This window comes from Amphiura filiformis, chromosome 1 (assembly GCF_039555335.1).
Source record: "Amphiura filiformis chromosome 1, Afil_fr2py, whole genome shotgun sequence".
Lineage (NCBI taxonomy): Eukaryota > Metazoa > Echinodermata > Ophiuroidea > Amphilepidida > Amphiuridae > Amphiura > Amphiura filiformis.
In genome coordinates this window covers 42,660,578-42,687,757 of record NC_092628.1, presented here as the reverse complement: position 1 = coordinate 42,687,757, position 27,180 = coordinate 42,660,578, and the positions used below count along the sequence as shown (strand labels likewise).

The following is a 27,180-nucleotide window of genomic DNA, read 5'->3' as shown; positions in this document are numbered from 1 at the left end:
TCGGTCGAAACCACAGGTGGTTTCGGCCAGAACGGTGCTATCAGAGTGACGTTGCAATCCTCCCTCCCGATCTTGGTCACCACCCTTGCGAGTAGCGAGATCGGGGAAAGCGTAAGCAGTCATTCCTCCCAGTCTCACGGACAGAGCGTCCACGGCGAATGCCTGTGGGTCTGCGACCCTCGAGCAGTACACCGGCAGCTGATGATTGCGATGAGATGCGAACAAATCTATCGAGGGGTGGTACATCACCTCGAAGATCGCGTCTGGGCGACCTGCGGAGCAAGGGACCATTCTGTAGGTCCCGACACCTTTCCTCGTGACAGATCGTCCGCGAGGATGTTGGTGACTCCGCTATGTGCATCGCTCTCAGCGTAATCTGCCTGGCCTTGCACCACCCTATCAGGCGTAGTGCGTGCAGGCACAACCGTGGTGACCTTGTGCCCCCTTGTCTGTTGAGGTAGGCCACCACGGTTGTGTTGTCCGTTTGGACAACGATATGAGATCCCCCGATCACCTTCTCGAAATGCTGGAGAGTTCTCTCCACTGCCCAAAGTTCGAGAAGGTTGATATGGAACTCCGTCTCGTGGCCGACCATAGGCCGAGACTGAGTCCCGTGGATGTGGCCCCCCAGCCCAGTTTTTGCCGCGTCGGTCGTCACCACGTGGCCGCACCGCTGGTGCAGGAACCTGACACCTTGAGTCAAATTGGGCTGATGGGTCCACCACCAGAGTTCCTCTCGCGCGATCTCCGACATCGAACGCGAGGGATATTGGGTGACGACTGGGCCTGTAAAAGGCTAGAAGGTGTAGTTGTATAGGCCTCATGTGAAAGCGGCAGTGCGGTGCGAGGTCTACCATACTGGCCATAAGGCCCAAAACCTTCATCCATGCCACAGCGGGTGCTCCCTCTGACTCGGCCAAGAGTCGGGCACACCTCGCCATGTTCGTCACCCTCTCGGGTGAGGCGCCGCGATCCCTCCTTGAGGTTGATCTGGGCCCCTAAGAATAGTGGTGTCTGCGTCGGGACCAAATTGGATTTCTTGGCGTTGATCAGAAATCCCAGGTCCGCACCGTCACGGACTACTAACTCCACGAGACACTGTGTCTCCAGTGGGGTGCGTCCGTAAATGAACCAATCGTCCAGGTTGAAAGGGGGGTAGACCGGGACAATCGCTTGCTTCGTGAGAAGCTGAGTGATCTCTGATAGTAGTGCCCGACGCTGGGGGCCGTCTGGCGGCACTACCGTGGACCTCTGAATCGTGCAGGCGCACGGGGGGTGGCTGGTAAATTCCAGCCTGTAACCCCCACTGACCACTGACAATACCCAGGCGCCGGTGAGATGGCATGCCATCTCTGGGCGTAATGCACAGCGGCCGCCCACAGGGGGAATCCTGTGGGAAGTCAAACCTGCCGGCATGGACTGTCGACCGCCCGTGCCCTCAGGACCGATCTGGTTTGCCACCCTTAGAAGAACGGCTCTTCTTAGGGGGCTTGCCATCTGGTCCAGCACTACTCTTGCGCTTCCCAGTCTTTTTGGGAGGTGCTGGAGTAGCCTCGGCTCGGGTGTAGTCTGTGGTGCGCGTCCTGCTGAAGCGGAGCTGGCGCTGAAGAAGCGCTTAGAAGACTTCTTCTTCTTGTGCTTCTTCTTCGCCTTACTGCCCTTCCCTTGGTCAGGGCAGCCTCCGACTTCTTCAGAGTGCTCTCATTGGTGGCCTTCTTTGCCCGGTCCTCAACCGTGGCGCAAAAGGCCTGTCCAAAAGTAGCCCCTGTCCCACCGAGTCTGACTTCTTCATTGCATCAGCAAAGTCGGAGCCGTAAGTTGACTGGAGGGACAGACAGGCATTCTCCGGCGGCGAGATGACATCCTATGGGCTAGGCCCATAGAACTCTCGTTGAGGTTAGCTGTTAGCACCGCTAACAGATTAACCTCAGCGGAAGAGTTCGGCGTTGCCCGTGGTCGTTCGCTACCTTCCTACCGAGGTGCTCGGCAAGCGTGGTAGCGGCGCTAGAGACTCTGATAAGCGGCGTGCTCGCTTATCGATGAGCTTTAGCTCCTCCTCCCACTGGGGGAGAGCGACCCGTGCGCCTTGGCGCTAGCGGCAGGCGCAGCAGCGTCTGGATCCATGTCAGGGACCCTGAGGTAGGTTTCGTAGTCCTCCTGCGAAACACGCAGTGGAAGCGTGCAAGCACGCGGCGTCGAAGCTCCAGCGAGCCTGACAGCCCTCTGAAACCTACCCTTGAGGTCCGCCGGGGAATGCAAGTGCGGGCGACCCTTGTGTGGGCGCTAGCTGGGCATCCTACTGAAAAGATGCCCTGGTCCTCCTGAACGGACTCCTCCTGAGAGAAAGCCAGGCCCAAACCTTGGGCCACACGGCTCATCACCTCAGCGGCGTCCGCAGGCAGACCATTGCTAGCGAGTTCCTCACGGGGAAGCGGGGAAGGATACCTGAAGCTAGCTGCACAGTCTCAACAGACTGTGAGTCGCTACTGGTTTCATCTTCCGACTCCTTTCCCTCGCCTTCAGACTCTGACTCACTCTCTGATGAGGAAGAGGTCTGACGACGGGCATCTGAAGGTGGACAGGGAGGTGTAAGCCACCGTGTGGCTAGCCAACTGAACACCAGCAGAAGAGGGAGTACTCCGCTAGACCCGAGATGCTAGCTATAGCACCCGGGATCCGACGCTCTCGCTGCTGTCGCCCTAGCCATAGCAGTGTGCGGCCTACCCTGAGCTGTATCAGGGTTAGCCACTCGCCGCCGGGTTGGGTAACAACTGGTGGTACTGCTTGCCCAACGCTAGGCGGCACTTGCCACGGTGGAAGACCGTGGAAGAAACCACCCTGCGGCGGATACCACGGGGCATACCCTGTTGGTAGCTGACCCTGAAAGGATCCGCCACCAGGGAAACCCCATGGAAGCAGCAGTACCAGTACCGCCTCCCCCTGTTGCCACAGAGACTGTGGTAACCCGGACGGGTACTGCGGTACCTGTGTGGTTGTAGCGTAGGTGCCCGGTAGGGCTCCGGCTGCGTACCACTGTACCCATGCCTCTGGCGTTCCCGCTAGAGGATCAAGCCGTGTGTATGGGTACCCGCTATACTGGCTGTCCCTTGGCTAAAAGGAGCTTGCCTAGTATCACGGGTAGCTGGCGTGTATACCCTCGATCAGTCACCTCGCTACCTGAATAGGCAGTATCAATCAATGGAGCCATGCTCCGCTGAATAGATAGTGATCGATCATAAGAGGGTAATTGACCCATTGACTGTAATGGATCACCACGCTCTGCTGGCTCTCGAGGACATAAGTGGGTTGTTGATCAGCCAGGCTGTTCAAACTACCTACCCTAACCTCTTGAGCCTCGCCCAAGGTCGCTGTGTGTGGCGGACCACTCACGGCAGCTATGGCGCGTGCATAGTGGCTACCACTGAAGTCAAGCCGTAGCTTCGTCTCGGTAGCTGCCACTGTTTGCACTTGGGTCGCTGTCCCGTGAGAGACTGCGAGCCCAACCCCCTTGTATAGCCGCTAGCCAGTCCCGGAGGACAGCCGGCAGCCATTCCAAGGCCCAGGGAATCACTCGGCGGTCCCACCATGGAACGCTGCCGTGTGACAACCCCAGTTGGCTCTGCTAAGACTACACCTGAAGCGTTCGCCCCGGTATCGTCTCTGCTAAACCCATGCGTTTTCATTCGACCCTTGCGGGAAGCGAAAGGCGTGCTGCGTGCCGTGGATCAACCCAGGCAAGCCCGGGTTCCACTGGCACGCTGCGTGCTACAGACCGGCCGAGGCAAGTCCGCTGCACGCTGTATGCTAGGATTCAACCCAGGCAAGCCGGGGTACCCTTGGCATACTGTCCGTCGCCGGCTACTTCGCGGGTGCTAGACCGCTCGTTCGCCAGCAATAGGCGGGTGTCCACCTGCAAGAAGCTCGCTAGAGATCTCGCTGGTAGACTGGTACTCGCCTGTTAGGGCAAGTACCGCCCTGCTGCCTGCTCCTAGCTTAGACGTAAAGTCAGTGCTTTCGCTGGCTGCTAGGCCTTCGGGCTCGCTAGCAGTCCCGGAGGGTCCGCCTGCTTGCCGGGACCGGAGCCCCAGAGGTTACCTTAGCGTGGCCCTTGCCTGCCTCGCTAGTACCTACCATATCAATCTTACCTGTAGGCTTCTGTTTCTTAGTCTTCGTCTTCTGTCTGTGTCGAAGACCTACACGAGCGCTACTTTCTAAATCCTCGAAGTGGATGTCCGATAAGCCTATGCAAAAGGAAGCACACTTATTTGATTTAGAGCAATCCCTGTGGGAGTAGCAGAGTGGATGCGGGTCCCACTCTGGTACAAGGGAAGGGCATGATTGACAAGGCCTAGACATTGTAGTAATCGGGAGGCGTACAGCACTACCCCCGAACACAAGCTCAAGCCCAATAAACAGACCCACACGCACAGTGGCTGACGCTGATGTAGTGGTATGATATAAAAATATATATACAAAGGGATGAAAAACTGAAAACCTTTTGGGGAAGATTTGTCAGGCTGGTCCTTGAAACCCACCGAACTCTTAGCAGTAACTCGGCGTCATCAGGCGCGTACTGAAAGATATAACGATAGAGCACACCATAAACATAGCGATAATCACTCACCATACATGTATACACAGTACTGTACAAACATCTATTGTAACTTACTAGTCTGTTATAGTTGTTTTACGTGAGAACAAAAATAAAATGGCGTCCTAAGATGCCATTTGAAAATGTGTCCCGTATATGACGGAAACACACATACAAGCTAAGTTTTTGGATCGTTTTTGTCACTTTTCTCGCCGAAAAATGTCGTCAAAACTATCTCCCTAGCGACTATCCTGGTTGGTTTTTACCTCAGTGTAACAAACAAACTGTATATCTCAAATCCTTTGGTTCGTAATGATACTTAGCGTTGGTAAAGAAAAATCCACACGTCTATCTCATCTAGAAACCAAGGAGGATAAGGGTGATTATCGTGTGTGACGTCACCGAATGGGTGAGTCCACTCGGGGATCGGGGTTTTTGTTATTTATTCATTTATGTGGGACAAAATGACTATTGGTTTTTCCGCATCTCGGGATCGATGCAAGAAGTATCTTAATCAACATCGGAAGCGGTAAGATCGACCGGTGTACTGAGTCTGCACTCTCACATGGTCATATCAACATTTGCACTGAGGAATTTACCAAAGTCACCTTCACAAACCTTTCACATATTTTGCGACTGAAGCATGTGAATGTGTTAATACTAGAGCGGGTTCTGATTGGCTGATTGAATCGAGTGATGACGTAGCCATCCTGTTTATAAACTAATCAAAACATGCAAATTGTCAAGCGCAAACGGTTTGTGACAGTGATTATAGCAAGACTATCATGTGCCCTTTATGACTGTCACATGCTGTTCAAGTGCATGGTGTGACCAAATCGGTAGCCAAAGCCCCATTTTATCCTTTCAAAATGGAGAATTTGGCATCAGAAGAACGCTCATATCTTTCTCATAATCCCAGTGAAAATTTATACCTGAAATGGGTTTTGTTTAGATGTTATGAACGAAAAAGTGATAGCCTCATCCTTATGGTGGTTTCTACCCATACTAATTTGTGTGCCGTTGTGAAAAATGTTTTTGATTCTAATATCAATTCAACTCAAAATTCAGAAATCAGATTATTTTAATACAGGCCTCAATGTGAGGTACAAAATGCAATATGAAAAAATCTGACCATCCACCTTTAACTCCTGCAGCCATTATGAGTCACAAGCTTATTTAAACTAGGCATGAGAAGAAATCAACATTTTTGGAAAATTTAATAAATTATATAATAAAATCTGAAAAGAAAAAAGAGTTTGAAGCCCAAACTATGGATTGCATTTTCAATAACCAAGGTATAATGTCCAAATTTTGGCCACAGCCTGACTTTACCATGCCTATTTAATAAAACTTGATTGTCAATGGCAATTTCACCCCTGCCCCCCCCCCCACCCTACCCCAATTTGGGTGCAAAATGGTAATCAAGGTGAAAATTTTGGTGTGGATTAAGCCCACAGACTCACTACTGATGATTATCTTACAAGTCTTAAAGCTATCTATAAGTTCTACATGTATACACAAATCTTAATACATTCTATAACAACTTTACAACTATAAAATTAACTTCCCTCTACCACATTACATTAAGGAATAGCAGCGAAAACTATTTTCTACTAGAAATCCAGGGTTTAGAAACCAAACTATAGTTTTACTTGTGTGGCATAAAGTTTCATGTTTCCATCCTAAACATTTGAATCAAACATTTGTGTGTAGCTTTGTTAATTGTAAAAAGAAACACCTTGACTGTTAATTTGAAGAGGAAGCCCCGTCAGAGCAGTTCTTCTGGGGTGAACCAAAACTGCCTGGTTATCAAATTAATCAGTGACAATGTTATCTCTGAATTTGACAGGTGCTAACTGATGCAATAACATAAAAACATCAATTAGCACCTGTCAAATTTAGAGATAACATTGTCACTGATTAATTTGATGACCAGGCAGGTTTGGTTCACCCCAGAACAACTGCTGTGGTGTGGCTTCCTCTTTAGAGTTAAAATTTTGGTCCTGCATTAACTTGATCTGTTTACATGAATATAATCATATACATGTGTATAGAACACTGATGTTTTTGCTTGCTAGTGTCTCTATGCACCCTCCTGAACAACATATCACAAAAGGAGACAAAAAAGGAAGTAGGAAAAAATAACCCAATTTTGAAATTTGAGCTCTGCACAAGTGACCATTTGTGACATTATCAAGGGAAATGAGTCGAATGTCACTAATATTGATTTTGAGATATTGGCAAAGAATGTGTTAAAATTCTTTTGATTTATATTGTTTTCAGTGATTGATAAATTGACATAACTTCGCAAAGGAGAGCTGTATTAACATGGGGTTTTCAATTTCTAAAAGCTCTAAATGTCCTCTTTAGAAACAAATGTAACTCATTTTCGTCCAGGGTCGACATGCGACTCATTCCCCTTGATCATGTCACATTTTTGTTTTATGCAAATTGTCATTTTTTCCCCTATTTCCTTTTTTGATGTTGTAGGGGATGTCTTTAACAGATACTTTACAACAAAACACAATGATGTTCCAATTTTATAATGCACTCCCGTGTTAATACTTCCGCAGTGTGAAACAATTCGAAATGTTTTCATCTTTTAAAGATTATGTCTTGATATAATGTGCTATTCCAGTTGAAATCCATACACCCTATGGAAGACATGACCTTAATCTCCCACACAAGGAGTGTAGATTTCAAATGGAGTCGATTCAGGTAACCCGATTTGAAATTCACACTCCCTGTACGGAAGATTAAGGTCATGTCTTCCATGGGGGTGTATGGATTTCAACTGGAACAGCCGAGTCGAATCAAAAAACAAGTCACAACATGTACATCGCCAACTACCTGGATTGTGCATCTATCATCTACCGTAGAAATCTATTCTACTTCCTGTTTATTATAAAAGCATTTAGGAAAAATAAATTACATCTATATTTACACTTTTATGAGAACACAAAATATACTTCATAGAAATGACAACCACGGTATCCTAGAAACAAGCATTAAAAACATACTGCAGCTAGCTCTATTTGTGGTCTTGACATTTAATGCTGTTTCTTTTAGGAATGATAAAATCTATGGGCTTGTTTGTTTGCCTTAAAATAACAACTATGAAATCTACACCTAAATTTAACCCTACCAATAGCTTTAAACTAACTCTAACTGATGGCGGCAGGTATAAAATTTGTTGTAGTCCGTTCTCCTTGCCCTGTATATACATATTACAATATATGCAAATATTATAAAAGAACTTTCAATATACAAGTACAGTCATATATTAAAAGTTTCAGATGCACAATAATATGAAAGAACTTAATATAGCACACTTTGAAAGTCCATTATCACAAAACTACCGTACATTGGGAAATGAGGTAGTGAACTATTTAATGTTCAGTCGGGTTTTTAAACCTTAACCCAAAATAATCCCTTTAGCAAATGGATCACAGAAAGACTTAGACATGTATTTGGTGTACATTTGTTCACCTCAACTTCGATAGTGACGTAGATACAATTTTGCTGGTGGTACTACCGTCGTAGTATTGAATTGTGCGCGTTAGGTTAATCGCGCATGCTTACAAGGATGATTTGTCGGAATGCTTGTACATGTACATGTCACTACCAAACTTGAGGTGAACCAAAGAATAAAAATTTGAGATATGTTACAAATCAGCCCCTTTACAACACAACTCAAGAACCACAGGACCTACAAAAGTTTTGTCTGTGATATTTGAATTCTTCTACACCCTCGCTATGAAATGATCAATGCAATTTTTGCCAACGTTTACTACCATTCGCAAGATGCGGTGATTCCCCCGGTGAACTACTAACTCGCAACAGTTTAAAATAGTTGCTAACCTTAACGCTCATTTTCGCACATAGACACCAATATAGCGTACCTCAGGTATTTGTAACCAGAAAGCCAAAACAAAACAACAATATGCATCTTGAGCATTACACTGTTATGCACCGGTTAGCGCAGTGTTGGCATAACGCATTACACACAGAACTGAAACAATTAAACACACACTTTAATCAAAAAAAAGTTTTTCGGGTGTGTAAACAAAATAATCCAGAGGCAAACTATTTTGTCCTTAATTCTGGTCACACACTTCATTGTAAATGATGTACGGACAATGTCTTTCATCCGTTTTGAGAAACGGTTAATTCAGATATTTTATAAGTACAAAGAAGGAATGGTTTATTATAATAATCGTCCATGACTTAAAGGCACTATTTGCTCAATTAGAAAATCTAGGAAATCATTGAAAATCAGATTTGTGAGGTCAGGTTATAACATTGAACATGACCAAATAAGGGTCAAATGTCACAGGAATCCATCTGTATGAACAATCGTAGCTACCTGTAATTGAATAGAGCTTTAAATTGATCAAAACTGCCATTTTCTTCTTTTTTTGCCAGTTCATTTCACATGAAAAAAAACCCTTAGAATAATTTCATTAACTTATCAGTCATTTAAGCCATTCCTTGTTTATTTTTAAATATTTCTACTGCATTGTGTTGAGTACTGATAGTGCCTTTAAATGTAAGCTTGGAACATTTTCTGGATACAAAATCTTTTCCACAACTTTCACCAATCCATATAAATAAGGGAATACAATTATGTTAAAGTAAGTATCTCCCCCCCCCCTTGAACTATGGGCTTTCACCTATCTGCTTGACTTGTGTAACATTAATTTCATGCCTCATGCACTAGTAATAACGTCCATTGTGTCCAAGTTCTTTACGAAAAACCTGATCAAGGAGTCAATTTTTGGTAAAATGCCATCAAAAGCTTACTTCCCACGCCGAGCGCAAGGGCTCGATAGGGGAAGTCCCATACATTTCAAAAAAGAGTTAGTCAGTGATGAAGAATGTTTGATTAGCAGACAAAAGCAAGCACTATTATTAATTTCCCAATGCAATAATTACATGTCAATGATGTCATTTTTTTCCTTGCAAGATTGATTCTGTATAGTTGTTGTTCACGCTTAGTACACACCGCTGCTTACAGCTACATCCAGTGGGTGAAACATGTCAATGACATAGCTGCCTGTTACAGAGCAGATAATCAAAAGTTTGTTACACACAAGCCAGGTGTTTCTAATTTATGCAGAGAACCAAGAACTATCTCAAGAACCACTACACCAGCAATTGGCATGTTTGTTCTTATTTCAATACATACATTACTTCAACAACCACTGTACCGATATTAGGTGTGTTTATGCCATTTTGAATGCATTCTCTTTAAAAATGAAAAATAGTCACAAATGTGATGCGATCAAAGCAAAACGAGTCTGATGTCAATTAAAATCAGAATTCAGTTCTCAATTTTATTACATTAAGCCATTCTTAGAGTTTTATTTTCCCATCATAATTTGATTTACGGTTCCAGAGATATGTCTATTTTAGTTGCTCAGTACATTAAAATACAAACTAAGTTGAACTATATCTGATCATCAATATTCCCAACATCCGGCTCATTTTGCTTGATCGCATCACATATGGGTTCAATTCTGCAACTTTTGAAAAACAGTATAGGGTAATTATCTGAATTAAACACTAATGAGGATAGAAATTGATCGTGAATTGACTTGTAAACTATACCAGCTTTGGGTCAGTGGTTCTTGTCCAAGGTCTCCATATACAGTGCCGGCAAAATCTTAAATTACGAAAAGTTCAACTTTTACGGCAATTTTGTGCAAAATGTGTTCATTTGCCCCCTCCCTCTGAAATTCACTTTTCCCCAACCCCCTGTTCATATGACTAGTTCACTCTTATTAATCCAAACACCAATGCTGCCACACAGACATTCAATGTTTCTAGGGTTTTTTTTGCACTGTTCAAGAGTATTAAAAAATATGTGAATTATTCAATATAAAAGCCTGCATTATATATTTGTGACCAGTATAGTTTAACATGCAGCAATTTGAAACTGTTAATATAACAGTCAACAAAACTGTTCAAAATTGTTCAAATCCACAGCACTAAATTATCCTTCCAAAGTATCCTACACTTGTATTCAGTACATAGAGCAGCTTCTGGGCTTACTGCTTTATGCATTTTCAAATATCCAGGTGCAGCCATGTTTTGATAGTTCCTAACATTCCGTAAATAATTCTTTTGTCTGAATATACCTGGGTTGAATCGAGGCATGCAGTTCACCTCTGGGTTATTCTTAGCCCAATGTTACGGTTGTATGATCACTGACAAGACAATACACTATTGTTTGCTCACTCCAGACAGTACATGCTTAGGTTCAAAACCAGTTGAGCTGACATAAATGAGTGAAAAGTAAATATCAGAATATTATATAAGTATGGCAGTTTAAAATTGTTGAGGTTTTCTGCTTTTGAGCGCAAACATACGATGAAGCTCTAATGAGTGCGATACTAACACAATAAGTAAATATATGTACCAGCCATATATTTTTGTAGCTGTGACAATTCTAACCCAAGAACCACATAAATTGACAAGTTGCATCATTTATTAATTATACACCTCACAAAACAGTCACCACTTTTGTGTGAGTGGCCTTATATAACTTATTACGCAGTGCATTTAGCCTGACATGGTTCATTCCCCTGAAGTGAGTGATTGACAGCGTGACATTGACCTGCAAGAACCAGCACGGACAGCGGTCTTGCCAATTGGAGAGTATTAATGACACCCATGAAAGTAACGGGCGTGAAAACTGGTCTTGAAAAAAAAAAAACACTGAAAACCATGTTTTTTACCATTTCCTGTGAATTTGATTCAGAAATAGGCCAAAAAACATGAGAAAAAAGTACAAAAAAAGCAGAAGTCAGCTAAACGCTGAAAATTGTCATGCCAGAAGTATCATTTTACAGTGAATGATGCTGCAACCTTTATATTCACCAATTTCCACATACTGTTACTGTATATAAGTGGTAATTTTCAGCGAGGGTTTTATTTTTTGCGGATTTCGCGAATGGAGTTCCATCAGCAAAATTAACAACTCGCAAATATATGTAATGTATTGCAAGTATAGGGCAAGACTAGGCAATCACGAAAAAAAAAAAAAAAAAAATGTCTCTCTCACTCCAAATCGTGAAAATAACTGTACGCAAAAATTACCACTTATACAGTACTTTCTAGATCATTCTGATATCCTTTTTTTCACAGGTGTGGTATCATAATGCAGCTAACAAAATTCTTTTCATCTTCAGTAAATATGATTGCTTTAAATGTGTTCCCAAAGTTATAAAATTATCTCTTTTTCTTTCTATTCAATGCAACTTGTCAATTTCTGTGTAATCTTATTTTTTCTACGCAAATTATGGATCTCCTACGTGTACATGATCTATTGGAACTACAAGCAAATGCAAATTGAATTCCATGAAGGCAATTTCAGTATTGTGCATGTTATACTGAAACAAAAAGCAAAGAACAGTTGAGCACCACCTTAAAGCATCAATAGTACTTGTAATAGCTGCCATTAAATAATTAAATTCTCATTTGTATGACCAAGATCCAGATCTACTGAATTGTGGCTCTCCATATGATAAGATTCACTGAGCAACTCTGTTCCATGAGTAGGAAGCACCTCAAGAACCAGACCACAACAGACACAGATGCGACAGATTTCTGGATTTGTCATCATTTATGTAATAGCTCCAAGAACAGCTACTTCATGCAAAATGTAGCACTAGTCATTGTTCAGAAGGTGGCATGTTCCTGATGAACACTAGCCAACAACCCATTACAAGGTGTTATTTTCACACACATTTGCCTCTTTCATGTTCGTTGTAAGTGTTCATGCATACAATGCATTAACGTCGTTGGGCAGGAAAAACGTCGCTTGTGCTTGTGGCCCCTGAACATGTTTAAAACAAAACTGCCAACAAGTTACATAGGAGATTTTGCTTTACACATGTTCAGGGGCCAATGACACATAGGTTTTTCCTGCCCAATGATGAATGTCTGTCCACTGTATGACTGTGCTTGATGTCATACAATGAGATAATACAATTTAAAAAAATGGCAGCCATCACAGAAACTCTTTTTTTCCACTTACACAACAACTAAGATTATTTTTAACAAAGGCAATGAGATTGGACCTCTTGGCTAATGCATGCTAGCATTTCATCTTTGGCTTACAACAAGATCACTCTCTCTGCATCATTGATTGGTCCAACCATTACATATCACCATTTACCACTAATGTGTCCAATTTAAGCGGCAGGCAGCTGCACTGTACGTATCACACCTCACGAGTAATATGTTTTCAATCACAATCGGCAATATCTCTCATGGCTTCCAACTGATTCAAGTACAACTTGGTTCTGAATGTCAAATTCATACAGCATCTTAACAATCGCCTCCTCAGGTCTTCCACATAGTCCCCATCATGATCAGAGGTTCCCTGTCGTTCAACGACATAGTGAATTTCCCATTGAACGGCATGAGTTGATTAGCCATGTGGCTGCTGGACCTAGGGTGGCTCTCGTTGGCTGATCTGAACCGTAATGTGCGGTCTGTGTCAGGGAGTTTACCTGTAATGATAGTTGAAAAAAGGAAAGAAAACAAATGATAAGTTCATAAGCCAAGTTAGCATCATGGAAACCAGTTTTCCTTTCCGATAGACAAGATTCAATGTACAATATTAGTGGCCCTGGCACTTAAGTGGACGGGGGCACTAAGACAGAAGGTTTAAAAAGTTATTTACATCTAGACATTTGATGAAATTTAGACTCTTAAACAGTTGTTACTTGAACAATTCTATACAGAGCATTTATTATAGAGGGGAAGATCGCTGCAGATTAATTTTACTTCTTAATTATTTGTCCATTCCTATCTTTACAAACAAACAAAGTGTATTTTCTACTTGATCAAAGTTGTCCTTTCCCTTTGTGGGATCACCAATTGCTGAAGTATTGACATAGGAAAATCTGAATATATTTAGTAAGATCAACATATTTGTTAACTCTTTCCATGATTCAGAGTTGGCAAAATGCACCATGACTGTGCACCATCCTTTGGATGGGTCATTAAGCCATATCCAGGGACTTATCCTTACAAAATTACAGTAATAAATAGAGCAAGGTGAACTTATACAAGTAATATTTGCAATAAAACAGGCTTTATCAATTGCCACTTTCCATTTTATCAATAACAAAAATTGCATCAAAGCACCATGGTGCCAGGTGGTATTAAAAAAAAAAAAAGATCTGGAAAAATTAAAAACGGATGTTTTATGATACAAATCATATGACTGGTATTGTGCAAGACGTTGATTTTGCCCAAATGTATGATTTATCTGTTTAATCGCATCATTGCATTGACGTCAAACCATGTCAAGTCCAGGGTACTCGTTTTGTATAGGTTATTGTGAAAAAGCTTTACTTAAGTACTTTACACAAAAGGCTTGAAATGGCCTCGAGGGATTTGCATTCCCACTTATCAAGAAAAGTTGGCAACAATATATTTGATTCTTCTTCATTTTTCATAATTGACTGGGTACATCTTTTTAATGATAGAGGCGAAAACAAGGTTGTGACTAATTTTTTATCCACCATTATTTGCAAACTTCAAGCTAAAAAAGTGCCTCTGGAAGTGCAAACCATACAAGCACCAAGTTTGTTTGGTTGTTTTTAAATTGAAAAAGGCTAAGTGCTATGCAGCATTTTGTTTTTCTGAACAGCACTTTTGGACCATAAATAAATTGTGAATTTCAAAAGCTAAGCCCATGGTGTATATGCTGAAATAAACCTTTTCTAACAAACTTGCAGATGGACTTGACTATACACCAATCTGACAAGGCCATTACCCCGACGGTGTCCCCGACGTAAAACTGCGGTGTCCCAAGCACGGAGGTTTCATCAATTACTTGTTAGTGTGCTATACAGAATTGTACACAACAGTGATTTTCAATACATGATCATGAATTGATGGAACAAATTAAATCTCCCGCACTGGTACATCTGTGGTTCCGTCAATAGAGGGCCAAATACATTAAACGCTTCTCGGATTGGTTACTTTTTCTGATTACGTTGGTGTGGTTTTGAATAAAATCTGATCAATTTTGAATTATGACCCCATGTACATGTACAACCTTTGGGCCATAACTATTTGGGGGGGTTGGTGCATTTTGCCACCAATTTTTTTCTTGTTTTTCAAGGTCTTCAGCATAACTTGGTTCCAAACCTTAATCACCAAAATGTCTATGCTGTGAACCGGACTGCGACTGCTTTCTTTGACAGTTTTTAAATTTAATATATTAGTTCATATTACCACCTATAAATAGTATTTTTCATTTCTTCTTTCAGATCTTATCCTTTTCATATAATTTCTTTATCCAATTATACAGATGAACTGACCTATGAAATCCCATGTTTACACTATGGACCACAATAGCCTCATCCCAGTGGCATAGTTCAATAACCTCACTTAAACAATCAGAGTGCAGAATTTGACCTCATGTTGCAGAGAATGAGTTTTTGTACTCAAATATTCAAAGGTCATTCAATGAATGTGCAACTGTATTGGGGTTAAAGAACTGAGCCCTTATAGATGAGCATGTTGTGGATCCTAGTGTTACAGTCAGGACACACTGTTCTTTTTCTCAAGGTAAAATAACAAAGTGTGTCTATATGGCAGATAAAATTAAAATATTCTTTATTTTCAAAACCCTTCTGTTTTGTTCTATTATTCAGCTTGTAGCAGCACCTGTAAGCAAGGTTGATTACATTTCTTGGTATTATTTGCTTTGATGCCACAGTTAAAAAAAAAAAAAATCCCAATTTCCTCCATGAAAACTATATATAGTGTCTTTTGACCAGCAGTTTTTCATCTCAAACCAACAAAAGGGATATCAAATCTAATCTACAGGCTGTATGTTCTATGTTGATTTTTCCTCTTTTTTTTTTAAATGCCTATTATAAATGCGTCATTGGGTCAACTTGAACTTTGAAATGAAAGTTATAATGTATAAAGTATGACCATTGCTGGCATTCGGATCCAATAGTTGGTTTGGAAGAGGCAGTATTTTCAAAATAAAACTAAGGCGGCAGTCCCTGATAGGTCGTCCGCAAATAAGAGACAATTTTATTTTGCATTCACGGCTTATTTTACAAATGACCTCTGACCTCAGTATATGACCTTGGATAGCATCAATGCATGAAGGCACCCATAATGCAGAATGACCCAAGTTTCGTATAAAATTGGATCGATTGAGCCCATATTAATTGGTCGAGCTATGAGTTTTAAAATATTGGATAGTGAGATCAATAAATATTGGGCGTAAAGCATCCAATTTTATCATTATTATGTTTTGGATCCAATATTTTCACACACTTGGATTCATCAAAACATAATAAATGGTTGCAATAGTTTTCTACTAATATTTGCATTTTTGGAAAGTACAGTTGCTTTCAAACTACTTGAGCCACTTTTCAGTATTTGTATGTTTCAGAGGGTGTCTGAGTTAGCATACATCCACTTTCAATCAAAAATAGAATTCTACTAATATTTGCATTTTGGAAAATACAGTCGCTTTCTGACTACTTTAGCCACTTTTCAGTATTTGTATGTTTCAGAGGGTGTCTGAATTAGCATAATAGCATACATCCACTTCAATCATAACCTATATACTATAGCTTTGAATTCTTGATTCAATTTTGAATAATCATACCTGTTTTAAAACCTGCTTTCATTTACTGACCTACATTGGTTTTACTGTTTGTTATTAACTTCATCATTCTTAAAACTGATCATGTGATGCTGGAATCCATATTCATCATCATCATTATCGCCACCACTACCATCAACATGTACAACACACATCATCAGCGAACTACAGTATCAAATCAGCAAGAAAGTTAGTAACGCTTGTTTAAAATTCATGCTCAATCAGTCAAAATTGTAATTGTAATTGATTTTATACTTAACCAAATGTGTTAATACTGTCAACATTTCACACACATTACATTTACAGAAAGTATTGCAAGGATTTGACTTGAAATTTATATTAAAAAAATGTTAACAATAACAGAAACATCTGTCTACAATGTAACATGATTCCAATAGATTTTATATGCACAACCAATATATGCATTGCAAATTGATAACAAATCAATGATATGTTGAATTGTATAAATTGAAATGGGACGCTGTCTACAGGAAGTGAGAGATTTGTCTCTATATTATAATACTAGTAGTGTAACTATAAGCTCTTTAAATCAGTTTTGACTTTCCCATCTGCAAGAGGTACATTATGGGGTATGCCCAGTGTTCCGTGTATGTTGTATGTTTGGGGGGGGTATAGGTATGAGCATACATTGTGGGGGTACAATGATACTCCCATAGTGGCCAATGGTGGCATAAACTGTGTCACTTTCGGGGTATATTTAATAATAATAATAATAATAATAATAATAATAATAGCGACAAGGCACATATCCACTCAATTAAGAGCGCTCAAGGCACTAAAACAAAACAAACAAACAAAAACTAACAACACAAAGAAAACTGGAACTAAATTAAGAAACATTACTTAAGAATTACAGAATGTCTCTGACATACGATGAGTTTTTAACAACTTTTTAAACACAGTTACATTTTTAGCAGTTCTAATATAAATACATGTAGGCAGTTCATTCCAAAGATGTGGAGCTGCGATTGCAAATGACCTGTCACCCTATGTGCGGTCGTGTACCACTACAGGCCCTAAAATGCCATTTGCAGACATCTTCATTGTGGGAGTACGCCCACAATCCGAAAAAAAAGAAGAAAAAACAAACAAACAAAAAACACCCACAATGTTGCTTTATTGCTGTATTCTATAATTATGCTAACAATATGTACCTCTTGCAAGAACATACAGTTCCTATTATATATGCATATAAATGTGTCTGTGTGCAATCATCAATTTTAAATTCTGCAAAATGTTGTTTTCATTTAGGTTCAAAACACAATAATCATTATCTAATATTGATTAACTTGATCATGGCTTCAACTATCCTCTCTTTACAGTACATGTATAAATGTGTATGTGTGAAATCATTGATTTTGAATTCTGGGAAAATTTGTTCATATTAGTTCAAAACAAAATAATCATTATCTAATATTGATTAATCAACTTGACCATGGGCTCATTCCCACTCCCACCCACTATTTTTCCTACCTAACATTTGATTAATTACTTGTATTTAGTGTACCAGTTCAGTACGGTCAAACTGGCTCCCGACGTCAGAAAATGATTTACTGTCTGAGTCTCTCATTTATCATTCCACATTTTTTTACCATTTACTTAATATTATTTGCACATAAACATGTTTTTAGCACTCATAAAATAAATATTCATAAATAGCACTCATGTACATTACTTTATGGGCAATAACATTCCTTAAGGGTATGCAATGTACTGTTGTTCGAAGCAGCCAAAACAAAATCGATTTTTATTAATATATTATTGAAAAATAACACTTTGATGTTTTGCAAAAGTTCATTCTACAAATCATATACTTTGAAAAGTTGCTTAATTTATTGTTGTTAATGAGTTATGTACGTTTTACAAAAGTGTTGTTGTTTCAGCCCTCTTTACAGCATAACTCAAGAACCACAGGACCTACAAAAGTATATCTGTGATATTTGAATTCTTCTACATGCTCGCTATGAATTGAGCAATGCAATTTTTGCTAAAGCTCACTACCATTCGCAAGATGCTGTGAACTACATTTTTTGTTGTTGCTGTACAATACATCGCATACCCTTAATTATGTCGATCACTGAACCAAATCAAGTTTTGGGATTCCCAGGTCAGCTACAATTACCTCACACACAGAACAATAAATGTTTTGTGCTAAACTTTAAATCTGGGATTGAGCTGCTTACATGTACCTATTAACAAACACAAAGAGCTTGCTATCACGCCATAAAAAAGTTCATATATGACAAGATCTGAATCTGATCCAATCAGGCTAAAGTCTAGTCTGCAATAATGAAACTGAGATATAGGCAAAAAATGAGGAGAAAAAAAACTATAAAAACCTAAGAAAATGGACATATAAAAGGTTCACAACATCAGGAAGTGTAGGTACTCAGCAAGTTAGTAATGGTAGTAACTCAATTTTCAATATTCCCGACTTTGGCCCGATTGGTTGAAATTGGGTCATATATTGTGCAACTCAAAAAATCCCAGAACTATTTTTACGCAGCATTCCATTCCCAGGTCTACTTCCTGAGTCCCAGAGTTTAGTACGCTATTTTTATGGTGGTTTATTTTTGCGACAAATACACACATATTTTACTCTAAGATTTTTTAATTTATTGTATTTATTTTGAGTATGAATTTTTATGCATTTTTGGAAGTAATTTACTGAGGCCACAAACTAATGATTCATTGTACTTATTCATAGTACGAGCCTTTTGTGTTAAATTTAATTTCTTAATGTTAATGATTGATGGATCTAACTAGAAAAGTAAGAAATATATGGTATCAATAATAATATTTTCCCAAGAATTTGACTATTGCCTGGAAGTTTAGTTTCATGTTGCGAAAAACAAGATGATCAAATTACAAATTGAACATGAATATTAGTTAGAATATGCATTTGTGACGTGACCATGTGGTCAATATCCTTTCCACTTTCACTTCCCATTCCAGTTTTTTTTTTCATCAACTGACGCAAGTTTAGGCCAAGGTAAAAATAAAACATATTTCTCGTCCCCTCTCGTTTCCTTTTTGAGGCCGCTTCAAATTTATTTTAATTTTTTATTAATTCAGTTACAACTTTTGAAGAAAGATGTCTAGGAAGTTGAATACTTTCTATAACCTATACATGAAACACTTCTTGACAGTTAAGTGATTATTAGAGTGGGTTTACCCAGTGGCGTAGCGTGGGTCATCCGATTGGGGGCACGGGTCTGATTGGGGGCACAAGCTGTTTTTCGACCATTTTCCTATGGGATTTTTTAATTTCAGATCGATTGGGGGCGGGGGCACATGCTCCTATGACGCTACGCCACTGGGTTTACCTACCAGAACAATAAAATAAAAAGGGACTCCATATCCATACACTAGATACAGGGCCCAATATGGGTATTTACACCTATTTTTTTGATAAAATATAAAAATAAAAAGTCCCTTCGCTTTTTTTTATAAACCTGGACTAGAAACATTTTTTACTGCCTTTTAGGTGAAAGTTTTATTTTCGCGGGTAAATAAAGCAATCAATTGATGCACATTCTTCCTGTATACAGGTTTTGTTTCCTGCCAATTCAAGGATTCAGTCCATGTTCAAATTTTGAGTGTGGATATATATTAACATTGAGCTTATTTGCCACACACAACCTTTTTAACTCGAAACACTTCCTGTAATAAACAGTACATGGCTGCAGTGCCCACAACAGAACTCAACTCCATACACGCTGCTCGAACCACCCGGATTCAAGATTGACAAATGGACTGGTGGATGTAAAGTCCAGTTCATTTTTTATATAGCTTGATCACATTTTTGTTTCATCTTGTTCAATTTGGTGTTTTTTTAGATATTGATATTATATTTTTTTAAGTGTTTAAATGTATGCGAATGAAGCATCTTATTGCAAGCATGGGAATACTTTTCAATGAACAAAGAGAAAAAAAGAAAAGAAAAATGTGTAAAATATAGCAAAAATAATCAAAACAGGCCAAAAAGAAATAACAACTTGGAAATTTGGAAAAAATGTTATATGCGACCATATGTATGAATGGTTTGTATGCATGAAAATGGTTTAAAACAATACCTTTAGTCTATAATCAAATAATGCTGGACATGCTTAAATAATAAATAGTACTAGGTGGTTACCCATATTTGGCGGTTCTCGGCTGGATGCGATCACCTGGCTGATGGTGACTGTACCCACCAAGTTTCATACCCATTCAACAGCTTTTACTTATTTGACCTCAGATGACCCCTGGAGACTCCTAAATGACCTTCCAAAAATTTGGCTCTAAATGGTGACTGTACCCACCAAGTTTCATGCACATCCAACAGCTTTTACTTATTTGACCTCAGATGACCCCTGGAGACTCCTAAATGACCTTCCCAAAATTTGGCTCTAAATGGTGACTGTACCCACCAAGTTTCATGCACATCCAACAGTTTTTACTTATTTGACCTCAGATGACCCCTGGTGACCCCGAAATGACCATTGAATAAGGTTTCCTAGTTCATACTTGGTAAACTTGTTGAATCCTTTCAAGGCAACACTATACCTACCATTACTGGACCATATGTAACTCTGCATCAGGTACAACAATAACATCACAAGCTCCTCACACTCATGGGCTGGATCTTTGGTACTCTCCTTCACTTTGCATTCATCATCCTCATCATCACTGTCATCATCGTCATCGTCGTCACCATCCAGCGCTTTGGGTGGCAAACATTTGAAGTAATACTCGACAATTTTAGAGACAGACAGCGATAACGTCCTCCGATCAATCGTGTCGTGGTCAACTTCGTAATTATCATTAAGGATGAGCTCAATCAGTTTTATTCTCAACTGGTGGCAGGTTATAGTCTGAAAGAAATAATTGCACAAAAAATATGCTTCTGCACATTATTTATCTGCATTTAATGAAAACAAATATTGACCCAAAGATACAAATTAGGTCAATGAACTTGTCTACAAACATACTAACATCTTCTTCCTGTGTTTTCTGGTGCTGGTGGTGTTGCTAGTCAAAATATAATTAGGCAAAAAAAAAAAGATGTTTGCTTGCCCTCAACCGACCGATCCTAATTTTGGAAATTGGAAAAAAGGTTGTTTTTTTCTATTTACTGTACAAAAGAATACCGACCCTATTTTGGAAATTCGAATTTTTTTTTTTTTTTCTTTTCAAATTTTTGCATTCTGAAGATGTAAAAAAAAAATGTATTTTAGAGCTTGTATTCCACATTTTAGTTGTTTTGGAATGTTAGTTGATTCGTTTTTGACACCAAAAATGTATTATTTTTCATATTTTGAGCCTTAATTAATACAGAAATTGTATAAGAAAAAAAAACAAGAAAAAAAAAAAAATCCTGACCGACCGACCCAATTGTTAAAATTCAATTGAGGGCAAGCAAACAATTTTTTTTTTCTTGGCCTTATTCATGTAGGTTACAAAATGTACTTTCAAAGTAATTTGTCCTTCGCTGCTCTAGATAACGTTGATTACACCTATTGATTCATCATGATATTATTTTTTATACAAAAAAAAAGTTATATACCCTTAACTACTTGTATTCAAGGTTGGAAAGCAGAGAACTACTGCTACTACCAAAAAAAAAAACATTTTGAAAGTATTTTTGTTAAAGATGGATAAAGTTATACATTTTAGTTACTTTTGCTTCTATTGAACAGCTAGCAATGCTGTTGGCTGGTCAATAGAAGCAACAGTAATAAAAATGTACAACTTGATCCAGCTTTGAAAAAAAAATACTTTCAAAAGAATTTTTTGTAGTAGCAGTATTTCTTCACTCTCCACCCTTGAATAGTAAGTAGTTTAGGGTCTATAACTTCTTTTTTTTTTAAACATTTTTTTACCGATCCGATATTTTACTTTGACCACATATTGGTACCAAGATCCGATAACCAATGGGATAATCGATTCAGCCATAATAATAGGTAGTTAAAGGCCCATTCAGTGATTTGCTCATCCGGACGATCGTAAAAATCATCAAAATTCAGATTTTGGTACCTTTGTAATTGGCATAGATGTGCTAACATAGCCTGCTAGTGGTTCGGTCGAAAGCCGTGTATTTTAAACAAAATAAAGCATTTACATGAATCTGGACTTTTGATACTGACAGTACAAAAAGTCCGACTCGAGATCGAAAGAAGCTCACTCTCCACCATACCAACACGCGTTGCGTATTGTTTCTACTACTTATTACATCAGTAGCTACTATTTTAAACAAAATACACTATTTTAACTGTTTTTCATATTTGAATTGACCGTTAGTTTGCCTCGGTGACGTTTAATTGCTTATTTTGTTTTCTACTACAAAAATTAAGCGTCTGTTTTAAATCAATTTAGACTCTACTTCCCCGTGTTAGAAACACTGGACTAGGAAGTTTTTCCAGTCGATTGGTGGCGCACTGTACGAAAATCTCGATTTTCTCGAGTCGATCTGAGTTGAAGTAGAAAACCTTTCTAAAACTTCTGTTTTTTGACTAATTTGTCGATGTATTCAGGGGAAAAGTGGTTTAATGAAATTCTGTAGACTTATTCTTTATTTCTAAGCAACTCTGACAAATTTCCATTTTTTTAATGTTCCTGTGAAATCACTGAAAGGGCCTTTAACTGTTTATGTAAAACAGATTGTTTAGATTCTTTGTGACTGGGAACACTAATCCAGACAAGAATTTCAATCAAGGCTTTTGAATTTTTGTATCCATGCTCCATATCAATAGACAAGCATGCAACTCAAGGATGGACTAACCCTGTCCTTATTTCATTTGCACTATTCTAGTTATGGTCAAATAGACCAAATAATGGTACCTGATTACTTCATGCTGTATTTACGCAAAATGTTTCCACGAGAAACTGATGAACTATCGCTGGATATCAACAAAGCTGTTCATTCTTTTCGCAATCAATATGAAATGGTTGCTTTCTCATAAATAAATACACCTGTACAAAACCTGTATAGTATTTCATTAAAGCCCAGGGCACTGTATCTCATGCTTATTATTTAGCAGAGTCCTCATCCATCATCTCATTCATTGTATGTACTAATTTTCTCATGTATACTTTGAAACATGTACCTTACATATCTATTAATTATTTATATTGCACAATGCCATTTTTATTTTTTATGATGACTGGATAAAACTAAACTGAAGCGAAACCAGGGTTCGTGAGGTTTTTGCATGAGTGGAAAAAAAATGCGGTTTTAACCACTTGGCAAAAACAATTTTGGCCAGTTTTTGCTGGCAAAAATGGCAAAAACTAAAAAAGTGATTTATAGTTTAGTTTTTTCATCTCAAAACAAATTATTAAGTTACAAAAATAGTTTCCTAAGTGTAACAAGGCCAGATTTTGTAATTATAAAGCATTACGAAATTCAAGGCATGCGTTTTCATTGCTCAAGTGTCTTATTGGAGCTAAGAAAATTTTCACCAAGTTTTATTGCTTTAATTTAATTGTGGTAAGAGTGGAGACTATATTTTAATTGATGTGTTTACGTGAACAATCCCACATACCTGTAACAGCCTCCTCTTATGCTCAAAGCTAGGTAACCTGGAGTAGAAGTATAGAAATTCATCCGCTACTTTTGACGCACTTTGATCCAGATTCGCACTTGCAACCATACACATGTACAACAGTTTCTGAAGCAGCTCTAGCACCATGAAGAGAATTGTCAGTTTGGACTGTGGAGGTTCTTGGACAGATTGTGTACTGAAGAAAAGCTTCTTCCGACAATTCTGTTGCTTTTCTTCTCTTGGTGGTGGTGATGCATTATTGCATTGCACTTGTTCTTCCTTGTGTATTCTCTCTACACATTTGCTAATCCATCCAATCACAGTTCTGACATTACCAAAATGTATGTCAGGCGATAACATATTATAAACATAAGATCTGTTAACCTGACCACCCTCGTTCTGTGTCTCCAGGTCTTCTTCAAGAATACTTGTTATGTATTTGAGGGCTAAAAAGTTACCGTGTAACTTGATTAAGCTGCTACTACATGTTGACTCCTGGTTGGTTTCAGAAGAAGCACCATCTTCAAAGAGGACCTTCATAATTGTGATGAATGTCTTCCACTCTACATACTTACTCCCTGGATGTAAATGTTGCACATGCTTTAATGTTTTAAAGGCATTGACCAGCAATGCCGTATTATCCGCATTTGTCATCAGTATATTGAAGATATAATTCAAACAGCGATGATTTGAAGGACACCTACGTTTGTTGGTAAAGCTATGTATGAAATCAATGGCATCATTATGATGCCCTTCCTCCTGACAGCCCTCCAATAACGTTTGGATGAAAATACCAAAACACAACTGTTCATTGTTATTATCATTGGGTTCCCCGTCACTATTGCACATTTCAGAACAGCTACATTTAGGCTTCGCATGCACTGGCACACCTGCTACATAAAGATGATTGTTTGATGGTTCTGATGGAGTTGATACTGGTGGCTGATGCACATAACCCACTTTTGAATGTGTGCTTGCTATCGCTTGGCCTGACAATGATGGCATTGATGCCACTTGTGGCTTTACCACACGGTCCACTTTTGAATGCGTGCTTGCTATTGATTGGCCTGGCAATGATAGCATTGATGCCAATGGTGGCTTTACCACATGGTCCACTTTTGAATGTGTGGTAGCTCCCCATTTTGGTGGTTCCGATGTATCAGAGTGGGACAGTTCACTTAAAAAATCAAAGGCACTACGTCTTCGTTCCTCTGGCTTTACTTTCTTTGGTGTCCAGCTTACAGGAGCCAAATCATCTGACGAATCTGCGCTAGGAACAAGCACAGGGGGTTCATCTGTAACTTGCGGTGATCTAACACGACCCGTGCTGCTATTTAATAATAGCACTGGTGGCTCAGCATCATACGATTTCAATTTACACACTTTCTGCTTTTTGGCGGGCTATAAACCCGATTCTGTTCGTCTTTGGAAAGCGTGGCTCTTTGGAAATGTAGCTTGATCCTGAGTCACTTGCAGTGGGCTTCTGTGAGGAGAGGCAATGCGATAATGGCTGTCATTTCTCATTTGTGCATTTTCTTGTAAAGCTCTTCTGCTTAAGTCCTGGTATTCTGGTGATGACATGTCTTGTCGACTTTCAACCTGCGCTGGACTACTACGTTTCCAGTTGACCATAGCCATTTCCTCATCGTTGTCGCTGTCAGACACAGGTGAGGCCAAGTACACACTGGAAAGGAAACAATATACAATGTATTAGAAATGTCATCACTAATCAAATCTTATCAATGGTCATTAGGTTTCTATTGAACAGTTTTTGGTTATTGTTTGCTCAAAGATGCTTCAGCACAATCTGTCTGCTGCTACACATGTACATAAATCGAAAAGTTCATGTGACAATAATCATGATAATACTGATTGGACCAGGAGATTATATCTACCAAAATTGGAAAGTTGCCCTACAGATCCACTAGCCTTCTAAACTTCATGCCAAGTGTGCGATGATTTGTAATTTGGCCAAAATAAGATGAAATTTTGTTCTGAATTGAGCGAGCATTAAGGACATAGTTTTAGATTTTGTCCTGGTATTTTAATATCTTGCAAGAATAATATTAGAAGCTTAAGTTCTGTTCATAGTAATTGTTAACCAACATACATGTATGAAGGAAGCATGAACAAGAATTATAAGGAATTAAACATGTATACCTATATTGTTATCATTTTACCATTTTGATACCTTTGCACCAATATATATTAAGATTTTGTGACATATCGTCGTTGGGCAGAAACAACCTCCTATGTGACATTGACCCCTGAACATGTTTCAAGCGAAATCTTCTGTGTAACCTCTTGGCAGTATTGTTTTAAACATGTTCAAGGGCCACAAGTACATAGGAGGTTTATCCTGCCTAACAACGATATACAAACCTTTCAGTGCGTCGTTTCTTGTGTGGGATATCACTCTTCTCAAAGGGACTTTTCTTCTTCAATCTATGACCACCAGAAGCATCATCTGCAGGTTGCCATGGCAGATCTGCCACTGGTAAAATGTCTGAGGTTCTACTGACTGGCATACTTGCTACTGTGCTGTTAGAATGCGTTATACAAGTGTCTTTATCCAGGTACATAGTACTGGGGGATGTTTTTGGTGGAAGCTGCCGATGCAGTCGGCTGGTAGATCCTGAATGAACGTTCTCCTTCTGGGATCGGTGATGCTTTTTCCTTTTCGCCCTGTTTGCTGGAGATTTCTGGTGAAATAAAATAATGAAAGGATACACGCAAATGTTGATGATATTATCACTAGACTTCAGAGGATTTGGCAATGATTCATATATCTAAGCAACAAGGCCTGATGGAAATTCATCAGAGCAGATGCAAGAGTGGTCCAAAATCACAAAACAACATACATAAAACAGAACACAACATTTATAACAACAAGATGGGCCAAACCATTTACTCATACATTTTGTTGGACTGAAACATGGCTTCCCCTTCACAATACCTTAGTACTTTGATTGCCAAACATACTTTTCCCTTTGTACAAATGTAGATTGTTTTGGGATCTTAAGGAGGGTTGGAGGAGAGTATGACCTGTTGAATTATTGAGATTGGGACAAATAAAGCTGACACACAAGAGGATTGGTATGGTTCGAAATACCAGGGCTTGATATAAGGGGTGTAATGGGTAATTTCCGCCCCATATGAATGATATTTCTCAGGAGGGAAAAAACGCTCAAAACTTGTCTTGATATTTATTAATGGTCGTAAGAACCGCAACACCTACTAAAAAATAAATAAATTTCTTGGCTTATTTCCCAAAAAAGGTGAATTAAATGTTTATTACAAAGCAAATGGTGGATTTTCAGGTATGGTATACATGTATGTCCTCAGCATCAACTTTAATCAGCAGACAAATATCAGAGCTGTGCAGAAAT

General features: G+C 39.4%; 2 protein-coding genes across 2 annotated transcripts in view; both read right to left on the bottom strand.

The window, feature by feature from the left end:
* Window positions 1-11,521: 11,521 nt before the first annotated feature.
* Window positions 11,522-24,877, bottom strand: LOC140147280 (SUMO-interacting motif-containing protein 1-like). Its single transcript, XM_072169062.1, has 3 exons — window positions 23,792-24,877; window positions 20,818-21,121; window positions 11,522-13,110 (listed from the first exon to the last, which is right to left on the bottom strand). The coding sequence occupies exons 1-3, from the start codon at window positions 24,872-24,874 to the stop codon at window positions 12,941-12,943; spliced, it is 1,557 nt and encodes a 518-aa protein (XP_072025163.1). The 5' UTR covers window positions 24,875-24,877; the 3' UTR covers window positions 11,522-12,940.
* Window positions 24,878-25,192: 315 nt separating this feature from the next.
* Window positions 25,193-27,180, bottom strand: part of LOC140147289 (uncharacterized) — a 40,815-nt gene continuing 38,827 nt past the window's right edge. Inside the window, exons 3-4 of the mRNA XM_072169070.1 lie at window positions 26,174-26,493; window positions 25,193-25,475 (exon numbers count right to left, since the gene is read on the bottom strand). Of these exons, the coding sequence (XP_072025171.1) occupies window positions 25,193-25,475; window positions 26,174-26,493 (603 nt within the window). The remainder of the gene's footprint in view (window positions 25,476-26,173; window positions 26,494-27,180) is intronic.

Bases quoted from the DNA above. Each gene is read 5' to 3' on its own strand.
- LOC140147280 (XM_072169062.1), bottom strand. From the start codon at position 24,874: ATGCTATCATTGCCAGGCCAATCAATAGCAAGCACGCATTCAAAAGTG. The intron at 21,122-23,791 runs GTATGTGGGATT...TATTTCTTTCAG, and splicing joins ATAAGAGGAGGCTGTTACAG to ACTATAACCTGCCACCAGTT. The intron at 13,111-20,817 runs GTAGGTATAGTG...CTATCATTACAG, and splicing joins TTACATATGGTCCAGTAATG to GTAAACTCCCTGACACAGAC.